At 38.4% G+C, this 15,262-nt stretch overlaps 1 protein-coding gene and 2 pseudogenes across 3 annotated transcripts; 2 read left to right on the plus strand and 1 right to left on the minus strand.

Moving 5' to 3' along the window:
• Positions 1–728: 728 nt before the first annotated feature.
• LOC144641788 (uncharacterized) lies at positions 729–2,135 on the plus strand (annotated as a pseudogene).
• Positions 2,136–2,775: 640 nt separating this feature from the next.
• LOC144641789 (uncharacterized) lies at positions 2,776–4,816 on the minus strand (annotated as a pseudogene).
• A 1,287-nt stretch (positions 4,817–6,103) lies between these two features.
• LOC144639072 (uncharacterized) lies at positions 6,104–15,255 on the plus strand. Of its 3 annotated transcripts, none has more exons than XM_078498342.1 (7): positions 6,104–6,183; positions 7,444–7,518; positions 8,321–8,459; positions 9,088–9,472; positions 10,872–11,077; positions 11,519–11,923; positions 14,137–15,255. In XM_078498342.1, the coding sequence occupies exons 2-7, from the start codon at positions 7,483–7,485 to the stop codon at positions 14,415–14,417; spliced, it is 1,452 nt and encodes a 483-aa protein (XP_078354468.1). In that variant the 5' UTR covers positions 6,104–6,183; positions 7,444–7,482; the 3' UTR covers positions 14,418–15,255. The 3 variants fall into 3 exon arrangements, 2 of the variants coding, with proteins under 2 accessions (XP_078354468.1, XP_078354459.1); XR_013568060.1 differs by lacking the exon at positions 6,104–6,183 and having other exon boundaries at positions 7,183–7,518; positions 14,137–14,575; positions 14,606–15,255; XM_078498333.1 differs by lacking the exon at positions 6,104–6,183 and having other exon boundaries at positions 7,183–7,518.
• The last annotated feature ends 7 nt before the right edge of the window (positions 15,256–15,262 follow it).

The raw sequence follows: 15,262 nt of genomic DNA on the forward strand, positions 1-15,262 counted from the left end.
ATATGAACACAAGAAGATAAATTTAATATCTCCAAACCCGCTACTAATAATTACAAGGTTTTTGACGATTTTACGAAGATTTTCAAAGAACGTTTCCGAAGTTTTTTCGAACTTCTCCGAAGATTGCCGAAGATTGCCGAGGAAGACGTCCGAAAATGTTTCGACTTAATACATATTAACATTGCCTTATTGAGCATTGAAACATGGCAAACTCTGCGAGCTGATTGGTCCAAAATGGATATCATTTTTATCCACACATATGTCATACCATTTTTGTCATTTTTTATCGATTTGCTACCACTCGCTATGCCGCTGCAGTTTATATAAGTACGAACTCCAATTTTCAATTCTAGTGCTCCTGCTTTCGATTATCATTTTCAGTTTCACACCAATGTCGTACCGATAGTTTCCTTTTCAACTGTTAGCACCAGGGAGCAGTGAAAACTCTGGGAACTCTTCTCTGATTGAAATTTGAAATTCGTACTCGATTTCGTACTTGTACACCGATCTGACCACACGTTAGGAAAGGCGGGGGACATTTATCTTTCTTTCTCATTCGTAACCAGTTGTTAAAGTTTTTTCTTTTATTTCAAAATGACAACAAACTACTATTACTGGACTATTCTAAAAATGGAAAGTCTAGAGTGGTAAAGTGCTGACGTCACGGTTCCATGGTAACCAATTTCTTGGTTCTAAACAAACCTTCCTCGGTTCGATTACAGTGTAAGATGGCGTTACTTTCGATAGCTTGCCTTGTTTCTTTTTTCGCTGGAGAGCAGAAATCTATAGATAGAGGTGAAAACCATTTCAGATCCAGTCATGTAGAGAGCTTTGCGTATCTTCCTGGTGTTTTGAAAGGAGAAGTTCATGCGAGCATGAAGAAAACAATCTACAAGGTCACGGTATGTCAAGCCGAACTATGACGCCATATTTTTATAAGTTTGAGTTGACCATATTCTTTGCATTTGTTCGTTCAAGTTTCTTAATGATGCAGTTTTTGATCACGTTGATACTAAATGCCCATGTAACACAGTCATTGCAATCCTTACGTTCTTTTAGGTATTTTTAGACGAAGAATTGAAGATCCGCTCGACCGAGTGCGAATGCCCTCGGGGCGAATGCAAGTGCAGTCACGCAGCAGCGTTGTTTATCTACGGAATACACAATCTAAGTCGAACAGACGTCGAGTGTAGCTGGAGGAAAAGAAATACTGTACAGAGGACAGAGGCTGTAAACGAAATGTTTCCTCCTTCGAAGAAATACGCTGCCTTATCACGAAATCCAATTGCGGAAGATCGAGCCTCTTTATACAAAGAGCTTCGTGACTATGGGAAGTTTACCGGATTGTGTTGGTTAATGAGTCCGGAAAAACCTCCTGTTACCTTACCAGTTAGAACAGTAGAAGACATCATTTTATCTGAACAATTTCTTTTACAACTTGGAGACGATCAGCTAACTTATTTTATGAACAATGTCAAACTTTCTAATGAGCAAATTCTTAGCGTGAGTTACATTACGATTGGACAGAGGAGCAACCCAGCGTGGCACCTTGCCCGAAAAGGAAGGCTTACTGCAAGTAATTTTGGGGCTGTTCTTGCCGCAAAAAGAGTAACTCCTTCGTTATTAAAAAAAACTGCTTGGGGAGTACGATCTTAGTGGAGTGAAAGCCATACAGTGGGGAGTCAACAACGAAGCAGAAGCTATCAAAGAATTCGAGAAAAAAAACAGGACTAAAAGTGAAGGAGACGGGAATCTGGCTGGATGTATCTGGGATTCTTGGAGCTTCACCAGATGGCTTAGTTGAAGCTAATGCAGTGCTTGAATCAAAATGCCCCTACACTCAAAGAAACATGACCATCGAAGAGGCCATTAATTCGCCAAATTTCTACCTGAAGAAAGATGAAGATGGAAATATTGTCCTCAAAAAAGACCATGCCTACTGGCATCAAGCACAGGGAGAGATGTATTTCTCTAAGAGAGATCTGTGTTACTTTGTAGTATGGACCACTAAAGATACTGTAGTAATTAAGATTACTAAAGACAATTCATGGGGAGAGAATCTAAACATTTTAAAACGATTTTACTTTGCTCATATTTTCCCCAAGATAATTGAGGGTGAGCTGTAATGATTCTAATTTGTCTGGATAAGATCATGAAAATTATCCAGTGGATCTTAAATTATTAGAAGTTTGATTGCATTACCTGTTCACGTTTTCTTCATATGTTCCATTTCAATTTGTAAAATAAAAAATATTTCTACAATAATTTCCCTATTTTAATGTCTGAGTAACAGATATTCTTTATAGCTTATATGTTCAAAATTTCTAAAGAACGACAGAGATACAAGTAATGGCATAATCAGTAAATAATCTGTACGAGTTAAAGACTGAGGCTTTTGCTCTGAGGTTTAAAATGACATTTATTATACTCGATATACAACTTTACATCAAAGTTTTCATACATGCTAAAATAATATCAAAGGCCTTAAGGAAGAGATACTCCCACACTAGAAAAATGAGGTAAGATTCCCTGGAAACAAAAAAAAAACAAACAAACAAATCTTTCCTTACTTGTTAGTAAACATGCACATATGTGGCAGTTTTATTTGTATCTCCACTGAGAGAGGAAAGCTGTATAAATATTTATGTGACACTAAATTCCCAGATAATTTTTTCCAACAAATAGTAAATCACTCATTTCATTCAATGAAACCATGGCAATCCCCCCACAACTTTATAAAATTTAAACAGCCCCCATACACTTACAGGTAGATATCTAATCGAATTCTGTACCCTCACAACCCTCTTTTATCAGTGGAAATTGTAAGTTCACCAATGAAGTAATAACCTGAAACAGTTTGTCTGCATGACCCCTTATAGCCAGGATGGAATAAAAGTAAGAATTTTAAAGTCTTTGATCCTGGCATTTGCTCTTTCTACATGGATTCTGCATTTGGCAATAGACTTGGTAGCTTTTACTTCACTTGAGGTAAATTTCCCATTATTCAGGAATGGTGGAATGTTCACTGCTACACCATCTGGTACAATATCTTAAATTAGAAAACCCTTGTCTGCTATAACTAAACCCCCAGTTACAAACTGCTTTAAAATTCCAGAATGTTCTACAATTAATTTGTCTGACACTGACCTTGGGAACAATTTACTTACATAAGTTATCACTCCATTAGGAGCTACACCCACTATGGCCTTAAAAGAATTCATGCCCCTGTATGTGGAATAGGTGGCATTCTGAAGGCTCATTAACCCTGGTGTGGCAATTTCAACATCTGTGCAATCAATGACAACCCTACAGTTACCAAATAAAGAAAATGAAGACGGAGCACAAGACTTATTCTTGTCCCTGGAAGGTATACTGCTCATTAAATCCTCAAAAAACAAACTGTGCAAAACATGAACAAAAGTCAAAACAATGTTTGTTACAGTTGTAACACAACAACCAAATAATGCACCTATCAATGTAAATCCCGCGGGGGGGGAGTGCGGGCAAAGGCACAGGATTTGACAACAAGAACGATCCCCTCTGTCGGGCATTTGACTGCGAGTCGCGTCCCGGGGGTTGGGACATTTGACTTTGACCGGGAAGCGCCTGGATCCAATCTTCAGACGCAATTACCAAGTTCTTCCTTCTCGTGGCTTTGGAAATCATATGCTTCATTGCAAGGTACGATTCTGAGTTTTTCATCGGCATTTATCTGCCACTTTTAACGCCATTTAGTCATAAAATAGCGATTTTAAGAATATTTTACTTTCAAGTACATTTGGAGTAGGAATCCTAAGGGAAATCTAAGACGTCCGTGACCTTTTATTGTTTTCAATATGAATACCGAAACGGTTGGATTGACAGAAAATCAGTAAAGGTATGTAGAAAGTACTTGTTAGTTTGTTTTAGAATTCTGCCCCTGGGTGGGTCTTCTTAGGTACATTTGAACAAAAATATTTTTCCCACCCTCGGGAATTTGACTGCAATTTTTACTTTTTTGTCAAATCCCCACCCCTGGCCCGCACTCCCCCCCCCGCGGGATTTACATTGATAGGTGCATAATTGTGCCAAGTGAAGGTTGGTATAGTTCTGTCTTAATTTCATAAGTGTGATAAATACCTGATCTTCCAACTTTATAGAATCGACTCTCCAACCATAATAATAGTTAATATTGTCTTTAAATCTAGAAATGTAATTGACAACAATTTGGAAGACGTCCTTAGTTGGGAGTCCAGTTTCCATTCTTAAGACTTCACTATCCATGGCGGCAACAGAATATCTTGTTCTTTGGTAGACTTGTTGCTCCTTAAGTTCTCTTAGTTCCTTCTTTAAACAGTCTAATTCGGCTTCTAGAATTGTCTGGCTGGCAGAAGCAACTTTTTCTTCGTCAGTTCTCGAGTCCGTTGACTCTTCAAGTTGGAGTTCTGATTCTGTTTTACTAGTACTCGTCACTGTGCGCTTTCTTTTCTTTCTTGGAGAAGTCGATGCAAATATCTTGTTTACGTTCCAGGCAAACAATTCTGGTCCACGATTCTTGTCTCCATCGCGGAAATGACAACTACGTACTCTTGAGTTGGAATTAGGATTGAAAGGCAAGTTCGGTGATTAATGGAATGCTATATGGCAACAATCACACGCGTAATTTCTGTTGATGCATCTAATTTAAACAAAATCGCCTACAAGATGCCGTGTTAAACGTACCTGATGCGGTCCTTCCAGCGTTTATATTGTTTCTCATCCTTGGGAAAACGAAAAAACTGACAGGTATGGCTTTCCGACTGATGATTGCAGTCGGGGACAAAACACTGCACCATAGTTGATGATATCGGGCGACGAACGTCACCGAAAAACAACGTTTAAATACAATCCAGTTCTTCGTCAAGTTGTCAAATCAAAGAAGGTAACGTTTTCAAATTATAGACGAATGTTTTGAGGTAAATAGTAGCACTGAGCGCGACTAAGACCGGTTCGAGTTCTCTTTGTTATGGTTCGCTCTTACAATGTTTAGAACCACAAAATTAGTTACCATGGAACCGTGACGTCACACTTTACCACTCTAATGTATGGTTAAGGTGGTTGACAACGGTTTCCGGCAATTTCCAGCTCTTATACTTTGATGGGTCAGTACTACAAATCTTTATCAGTTTCTTCTTCAATAATGGTATCAAATAATTGTCCAATCGTTGATTAACAAGTTGGGGTTATTTTCTTGACATTACTAGTTACCATAGCAACATTCTAGTGCTTATAAGTCAAAGACGAGCTCGGTGACCCCCAACTTTTTGCAAAGTTTAAAAAAATCCTGGGAGCGGTTTGAGAGCCACCTTAAAACGATCAGCTGGATTTTAGGAAATAAACAAAGCCAGTTCTGTTTTCGTGTGACATCGGGATATCAATGCATGGAAATATTTTTTTAATATTATTATAATACTGTATTATTATAATAATTTTTGGCGCGCTTTTATTCACTATTTTTCCTTAATAGAGGGAAGATCATTACGTTTGAATACAGCACATTCATAGAAACCGGTTGTTTGATTTTATTAGAGAATGGACAACAGTGTTTTGGGCTCTGTTTAATTTGTTCCCTTTCCATTGGATATTGAATACAATTTTAATTAGCATGTTATGTCCACTATATCTTTATAAGATCTCTCACATAAAGAATTCACTCGTGTGGTAAGGAGAAAAAATATTTTCAGGAGAAGCAGTAAATTGTCCTCTAGAATACACGATTTTATTAAACCGCTGAAGTTGCATGTAGATTGTTTCATCAAAAACAACGGAAAACGAAAACATCTATTTCAATTTATCGCTTTTAGAATATTTGCATGTCTTCTTTTCCTGTAGCAAAATGCTCCATGCAGTAAAAGTTATTAATTCAGTTGTTAATTAAACCAGTAAGTATTGAACAGGAAAGTAATCAGTTATCTCCCGCAAAGAACACAAACCTATGTATCTTTTGTAATGGCACATCTGTAAGGAGCCCTGCCAGGATTGTTTTTGTTATGTGGGCCGCTGCATTTCCTTTAAATGATGCTGTAAAAACAAAATTGTAATATGATTACGCAAATATCTACCTCTGTATTTGTGTCCGCCTTTTAAACGATATTGCTGGTCAAAGCCGAACAAGATTATTTTTTGTCAAGAAGACCAACAACTTTTTGAAGTACTCAGTTTTAGGTACGTGTTAACAATCAGATAGAACAAATAGTTTTAAACGTACTTTGAAATGTTAGGAAACAAACATTCAGTCGAACACCATTTTTATTACATCAAATGAATTGAACAGAAGAAAGTAATTAAGCAATGCCCGTGACAAGGCAGCGTTTCAATCTTATTTTTTGGTTTTAAAATTAGATACAGTTTTAAGATTAACAGGCAAATTGATGAGATATCACCCAATACATGTACACAACTTCTCAAATCATTGATCGCTGTCAATATACTGCTGCGGTTAAAAATGATTACGAATAATTTCAACGACGTGTCAAACTGTGTTAAAACCTTTTTGAACGTCGCCAAGTTGATTGTCTTTTTTAACATATCTATATTTCATCTTTAATTCGGAAAGGAAGAAAAAATTAAATGTTAATTTTGTTATGACATTACAAAAATCAGGTTTATCGTACCATTATTCAATGAATAATAAAGAATTTAAAGAATAACAAGTGCTGAAGTAATGCGGGAAATTAGAGAAAGAAATGCGGCGATTAGACAACGACTTCTTGCTTACAGATTCTTCTAGTTTTTTTCCTCAGGTTTCTTCAGCTATTTATAGAATGTTTTCTCCACAATCTGAGTGGTTTGGTATAGGCTACTTTTCTCGAAAATCAAAAATATATTTTTGGTTGGCAAGAAATATACTGAAACAATTGTTAGTTGACCAAATCAGCTTCCTCTTTTAAAGAATTTTAAGAAGAAGAAAAACATTTCCTCCTAAGTAAGTGTCCATATGTGTATTAGGCAAATTTACAAACCTTCTGTTTACAAGTCATTGCACTTGCCAACAAATGTATTAAAAGCGGCATTGTCTCTTTAATTAATCTGACGTCACTTTACACGCTTGTTTTGTCACTTTCGTATTTGGCGTCAATGGCGGTCTGACTTAAGAGATTTTTAAATTGTCAGTTTGTCTCTTTCTGTTTTATTTTGACGTGTATGGATTGCCGACAGAAAAACGGAAAGAACTTCCCGCAAGACTAGTACAATCTGCAGGCCTCAGGTTATAGGACAGATCCGAATGTTGGAATTACAAAGAAATTAAGAAAAGTATATTTTTCCTACAAGTTCGAGTTTTTAATTCCCGCTGGCTTGGGCACAATGAATTATATACTCCAAAAGGTTAAGGTTTACTAGCATTAGGCACTGAGTAATGTATTGCTAAATTTTACAGAAATGAATGCATTACTTACCAAATATATGTTTTTGTTGTTTTTCAAGGGTGCATCTGGGTACTATCGACTCACACACTATCTATTAATGGACAAGTCGTCGTGGAAACTCGGTATTTTGCAGGTTAGTGTTCTGCAGATATCGATTCTTTGCTTCCTTCAGAGAAACAAACTTTCCTCCCACAGCAGGAAATAAATTAATGTTTTCGGTAACTCCAAGCATAAAATGAATTATTTAATTATCAAAAGCCAATATCGGATATTAAATAATCCCTTAAGTCATGTAAAATTATTGATATCAGCCGGACGTCTCGTCACATCAGTCAAGACGTATAGTTACTCTTTAAGTCACACGCAACAAAGCGTACTACACTGTTTTACGTGGATAAAAAACAGCTTCACGCAGAATCAAACACATTTTTTATTTTCTCTTCCTCAGTTGCAGTGATAATTAAGTTCAGCCGTTTTAGCTTGTATTTTACCATCGGAAACACTTACTTACAATACCTCAATGCGTTGCCGTCGATTTCAGGGAAATTGATTGACTGATTGATTCTGCAAAACTGTTTCCTTAAGCTTCAATTAACGCCTGAAAAATGTTTGTTCAATGAACAAATATGACCAATTCACATCAAGAAGGAATATATAGTATCAACAAAAGTGTAATAAGTAAGGTAGGTTTCTATACAAGTGTAAACTATTTGACTGACAACTATAAACACGCAGCTTGCATCAAGGCCTTACAGCAGACGTGTTTTGCGCATTTACAGAATCACGGTACACAACAAAAACACACTGTCTTTACCATGTTACCATGAGAGTTTCTTTAGATAACAATAAATCAGGTTCGACTGTTACAAAAGCCAAAATCCATTACAAAACAAACCATTTTTAATGTGATTCAAAGTGTAAGTTCCTTTATCCAGGTACTGCTGTTGGCGACAGCTACGCATGCATGGCGTTCTGGAGCTGATCATTACTGGCCTTTAAATGAGATAGCATACGGACGAGTGTATGATATATCATATCGGCCTTACCACGAAAGGTGGCATGGGAATATTAAAGGTAATAAACAAGATACTGACTTTTTGAGACCAGTCATGTTTAATGTCTCCTGATCAATTTTCCTCATGTTTCTTGAACGCTCTTTATAACATATCTTTTGTTATCCTTCTTAACAATTATTCCTTTAGGAGTATGTCATATTATTTTTAGGTCATTTTTCTGATGTCCTAATAGTTTCAAAAGTTCAAGTTATGGTCGATGAGAGTATAGACTATGAAAATGACGTTATCTGCAACCCGACGTAAGGCAAAGTTCAGAAAACTTGACAAATGGTCGCGACTTGTCCAAAAAAAGCGAGTAGTGAAAAGTCAGTAGGGATGAATTTTCCTACACATTAATAAGAAAAAAAAAAAATGCCATCTGCCACGAACTGTCAAAAGCGCGCGTGAGTTTTAAACGATTTTCAAACTAATTGGCTGGTACATTTCCTGTGTTGTTGTAAAAATTGGCCTTTCTCTAATCTCTTGTAGCTCATAGAAATGACGTTTTTGAACACTTTTTGACCTCTTTTCTACGGTCTATACTTCCATGGTCTAATAGACCAAGGAAAAATTTGGTGTATTTGTTAAGATGCTCTGTTCGTGACGTAGCTTTTTTAAAAGCTTATTGGATATAATTTTTTTAACAGGAAATGCTGAGATCACGTGGTCCCCTCCTCAAGTCGCCTTTGATCTCTACGGTCAAGATTCATGGGTAGATCTAGGATCGAGATATAACTCTTGTTATGTGGACGTGAAATACTGCAATCAAAGTGGTATTACCGTTGCATTTTGGGTATCTTTTCGTGAAGCTAACACGACACAAGGTTTAATTGAATTTGGAAGTGGTGATTGCGGGCTTATTCTTGCTCGCACATCTGACAATGAAATAAATGCTACCATTAGAAGTATGGAATTAGGAAACACTTGGAGTTTACAAAGTGTGAATGCAAGTATTCGTCATGGAATGTGGCATCACCTGGCGCTAACATGGAACGCCACTGGTGAATTTCATCTCTTTATTAATGGTACAAGGTACAAGAATATCTTTTCTTCTTAAATGTTATTAAATATTACAGTCTTGGGAAGCGCGGTGGCTTAACAGTCTTGTCCCCAGAGCCGCCAGTCTCTCTTAGCCTGCAGAGCCTGGGGCTCGAAGAACATGGTGCTCCTGGGGACGCATGATTTGATTGGCTAGGTTTTTAATAAAGAGAATATAAATCTAGCCGATCAAATCAACCATTTTAAAATTCCCTTATGGTAAGAAAGATTAAAACGATTGATAACTGATTGGCTAGATTTCAAACTCCCCCTGTTAAAAATCTAGCCGATCAAATCAGGTGGGAAGCAATACTCCTTTTCGTTTTAAGGGTACCCAGTACAAGTACTCTGAAAAATGTATTTCGCAGGGGTTTCCTTGCTGACTGGGAAAGATATGTCCGCTCTGTTGCTTAGAGGAATTTTCTGATTGAAATAAAAAAGCATATACACCTTACAATAAGGTTGTCATAAAAAAAGAAAAAAAGGAATTAATTAAGAGCATGCATGAAATTTATTCGCACAAATGGGCTAAAATGCCTCCAAATACATAAAATAAATTTATCTTGTTACAGCATAAAAGGTGAAGTCAAAGTGTGCAGATAAAAACTCGTGAGTTTTCTGTAAATGCTATCAGTTGTGAAACTACGCTTATTAATTTCTATTTGCCTTTTTCTATGACAACGTTATTGCAATTAGGTGTATGCCAATCAATTTTTAAAACAAAATTGTAAATCCAAGAATGCATTTGTCATGTCTAGACAATATTGAGATAGTACAGTCCTCTTCAACACCCTTTCCCCTTCCAGTACAATTTGTGAGTGTAGTGAATGCAATTTTTTGGCTACAGGCTTGCTTGCTAAATATTTTTGGGACCTTGGACCTTGCTTGTAATTTGACTTAAGATAATTATATTTCTCCTGCGAGTGCGGAAATGATTCAAATTTGCCAGCACTATATCTCTACTATATCTCCTAGTAGAGCAGTGAGGTTAGGCTTTTATAGCACAAACCAAATATTGTTATGCTCTAGATCTTTCTGTAGACCGTGACACCTAAGTAAGACAGCAATACTAATTCAGACAAACAGAGCAGTGAATGTGCATCGAGTGGAACGTTGATTGTACCACGTTTCCAAAAATCCTAAAAGACAGACTCCTTAAAAAGATCGATCATACTATACAGACAAGCTAGCGTACCATTTGATGCATGTTCAAGTTGTCACGCATTTGTTTGAAATAACAACTTTGTGAACTCATTTTTGTTATTTTCAAGATCACAAATATATTGGATGTAGTTGTTTACTGGGAAGACTTGTAGAAAACTATGTAGGTGAATCTGCAACATATACAATGAAAACAATGCCGCTAATCTGTCTCTCTGCCTCTGACTCATAGGTTCAATAATGTGAGCAGAGAAGGTATTTCAAATGTTTCTTGCGCTGATACAAACTGCGCCTGTGATTGGTCGATGAAAGTAGGCACCATGACCCGGTACCACTCGCCTGTCCAACCATATTCGTCCGTAGAACTTGCTAGGCTGATCCTATGGCACTATGCTCTTAGTAACGAAACAATTCTTGGGTTATCCAAAGACGTTCAAGGTAAGAAATTCTTACTTTTCTTCCACCAAAACAACTTAATTTGGTTTCTTCATGTCACCGTTTACTTCCAAGCACTTTAAACCCCAAATTGAACTTTAAAGGGTCGCGGTGTTTAAAAAGGCCAGACCTCTGGTCACTATCTTTAGCAGTTGGACTCCATTTGCACTTCAATGAAGCTATTAGTAAGTCATAAGCAACGCAAAAAATCCACGTAATACTTTAAGGCTATAGTACTCGATTTACAATTCAAAGGAAACCAAATGTCCCACGTTTAGGAAGTAAAAAGTAACCATTGTTGCACTGACATTCTTTCTCTACTTCTGAGGAAGTTTCTGCCTTATCCCCACACGCCACGTATTGGAATGATGGGTATCAGACAGAACAACATGACCAAACAAAATCTGTTCGGTAATCGTCTTTACTAATTTTTTTTTTCTGTAGGATTATTTTTCTCAAACAAAGGATGCTCCAGTGGTTGGATAGCCAGTCTACAATTCTGTTATCACATCCAGTCTAGCTGGAAACAGACATGGCATGAGTCCAAAAAGTATTGTGATGAAAAACTGGCAAATCTTGTCAGTATTGGAAGCCAAGAGGAATATGACGTTCTAGAAGAGGTGCTTCATAAGAAACAAGAATCGACCTGTTTGCATATTGGCTTGCAAACCAAAGATGCCAGCTCAATACCGTCTTGGATAGATGGAAACTTGTGGAGTTTCCAAAAGCTCAACATGACTTACGATCAGGAAAACACAACTGACTTGTGCGCATACCGAGATGTTGATGGATTGTGGTATTTAACTAGCTGCAGCAAAAAATGTGGTTTCATCTGCAAGAAATATAGGGGTAGGTGCTAAGGATGAGCATTTATGTAATCACAATTTTAAAGTCTGGTTTATTATATGTTTTTTAAGGATTCCTTCCAAGCAAAAGCTTATTATATGATCATTGTTTTTCTCGAGGTCGGTTCATTTAAAGTGCTACTATACCAAAATTTTTGTTTTTCTTTTCGTCTTTTTCTTCAATTTTTCACTAAGTCTATATTTAACTAGCGCGAGAATTAGAACTTGCGAGCAATATAAGTCTTCAAAAGCGCCGAAATGGAACCCGTCCGCCAACTCGGACGTCTAAGGCCAGCGACTGACTGAAAAGCGGATTTACGTGAGTTGGTCACGTATGCGCACGTCGCCGAGCTATGTTCGAGAGAAATAGAATTAACAGGTAAAAGATTTTCTCGACAAATTTTCGTCTAGTTTGCCGGCGCCAAGAGAGCCAGAAGACGATTGCGGTTCGTTTAATGAGATTAAGCCGTTGACGTCGTAAAGGGATTTTTATGCAAAACTCATTCCGAGAGGGGCGCCTCCCAGTCCGTACGAAGCCGAGGAAGCCCGGGGCGAAGACAGAAGAGAGAATAAGTAAAGCAAGCCTTTTTTCAACGAGGGCTACAAACAGATGCCCCCACAATCAGCGACCCTTGCCAGCATTGTCGGGGAGAGGCCGCAGGACCCCCCCCCCGTGGCGACGCCCCCTTCCCACAGCGAGCACGGGGGAGGCACAGCGAGGGGGAAGGGGGGGGGAGGGCCGGCGGGCGCCGTGCGGGGCCGCCCCCTAGTTCAGATCTTGTCCCGATTGAAGGGCGGGCAGCGCGAAGGGCAAGCAGAAACCGAAGAGAAAAGGGAAGGTAATTTTGATCATAGTACCACTTTAAAGTCGAACCTCTCCAAACGGACACCTCTTTAGTACGGACACTTTCCGATGTCCCCACAAAATTCTCACATATTTTCTTTCGAAAAAACCTCGGTAAATACTAATATGGACCATGTCTAGTGTTGACCTCTCTAATACGGACACTTTGCTCTGTCCCTTTGGTGTCCGTTCACTTTTTTAACGGAAAAATGAACATATCGTGGAGTAGCTCCGACGAAAATCTATGTTTCTTTCCTTTTTTTGAAAGTAAAACAATTGGAAAATTTTGAAACTTGTTACCAGTGGCAGGTTAGCTTCGTTAGCTGACCGTAACGTTAGTAAGAGCCCCACAAACAAAATAAATTAATTTTTTTAGGATTTTGGATTCACAGCAAATGAACAAATGAAAAACAATTGCGACCCTACAAGAATCCGCGCAATCGATTGGACATTTCTTCTTGCTTGTACTTTTATAGTTAGCCGGCGTCGCAGACGTTATCTAACTCCGACTAGCAAGGGTTTAGTTTCGTCTGCGGCGCAGGCGTACAATTCATTGGGCACTGCGCTTGGGTTCTTGGGAAAGACACTTAACTCTCACAGTGCCTCAGTCCCACCCAGGTGTATAAATGGGTACCGGCAAATTTACTGTTAGGGATAGCCCTGCGATGGACTAGCATCCCATCCAGGGGAGAGTAGAAATACCCTCAGTCAGTTAATGCTACGGAAATCGGGATGACCTCCGGCCTGATGATGGGCCACTGGGCTCGTATGCAGTCTTCATGCTGTTATGATAATTGCTGTAAACTGGTTGACCTTATCGAGACTATTTTAATTATCTTTTCCAGTTGGGCCATGTGAGATGTCACTTTATTATATAAACTGCAGTGGTATAGCGAGTGGTAGCAAATCGAGAAAAATGGTATCACACATGGGTGGATAAAAATGATATCCACACCTGTGTGATATCATTTTTGACTAATCACCTCGCAGAGTTTGCCATGTTTCAATGCTTGATAAGCCAAAGTATATCGATATTAAGTCGAAACAACATCCTCGGAAATCTTCGGAAATCTTCAAAAATTTTCGGAAGCATTCGTAAGACCTTCAGGAAAACATTTTGAAATTGTCGGAAATCTTCGGAAAATCGTCAAAAACATAGTAATTAGAAGGTTTATATAATAAAGAGAATATGCGCTCACTCGTGAGCTATCGATTTGAACACTCGAAGATAAATTTCATATCTCCGCGCAACCATGTATTATCCTCTAGTTCATGTACAGAATATACCATATTTCAGAAGTCCACCCTACAGATCCTTTGCAATGAGTAGTTCACTGAAATGGAAGAAATTTTCTCTTTCTTTTTTTCTTCAGGTGGCATGTTTAGAAACGCCGAATTCCATTGTCGAGTTAGGAGACATAATCGTCAACTAATCGGTCATCGGTTGGCCATCCGATGGGTAAAGAATGAACTGGCTTGTGCAATCGACTGTTTGATTTATGGCTCAGGTTGTCAATCTTACAACTATAAACACAACCACGACCTGGCATCAAATGGACAGAACATTTGCGAGCTGAACAGCTCAAATCAACACAAACACCCCGCGAGTCTACTGTCCAGTATTGGTTTTCAGTATTGTGAGAGAGTTTCTTAAAAAGTTCTCAAAATACTGCAATGGATGCTTTAACTTTTATTTACATGCATGCGACTGTGACGTTCATAACTTACAGAACTAACACTAGCAATCGTTTTCTTGGAGTTGCAAGACTTTCGTAGTGAAGCGCGAAGATCAGGTGAAGCAATTGCAAAACCGTCTCTTCCTGCAGAAGAAACTGGCTCGAGGTCATGGCAAACGGACCAACCGGAACGAGGTCCGTGTACCATGATAGACAGGCGTGGGTTTTTTCGTACAGCCTGACATAACTTCGTCGATAAGCTTATTAGCATAACACCTTTATTGAACTTGATTTTGTTGAAAACGGCTTGGTAGATGATGAATTGCGTACGCACTGAACGTAATGCTGTGGCCGGACGCCTTTATCAGGTTTAAGTCAACTCGTCCGGTACTAAACACGTCAGCTTGTGGTATTGTTAAGGATTATACCAGGGGCTCGTACGGTGGATAACAAATTGGCTAATTTCCATTTAAGAGCTCCTAGGTGTAGCTGTTATCGATCGTATGCACACTACGAGGGTTTCTAGACCGGAAAGTAAATTTCACAGCATTATATCCTGGGGTATTATCTAGCTCCCGAAATTAACAAAATCCAAGCGCAATCCACCGTTCCAAATAAATGGCGACTGGTACATTAAAACAACATTCTCCGTACACGAAAGCCCTGTTTGTTTGTTTGTGTGTTTGTTTATAGACACTTGATACATATTCTGCAGCACAGGCACAATTTAATCACTATAACGACGTTACTTTCTTTGCCAACACTTATGCCAGCACTGGAAAGCGAATTATCCGATGAGTAGTGCCTATAAACCCTTAGCCTC

This window comes from Oculina patagonica, chromosome 2 (genome assembly GCF_052425735.1).
Source record: "Oculina patagonica isolate OP01 chromosome 2, crgOcupat, whole genome shotgun sequence".
NCBI lineage: Eukaryota > Metazoa > Cnidaria > Anthozoa > Scleractinia > Oculinidae > Oculina > Oculina patagonica.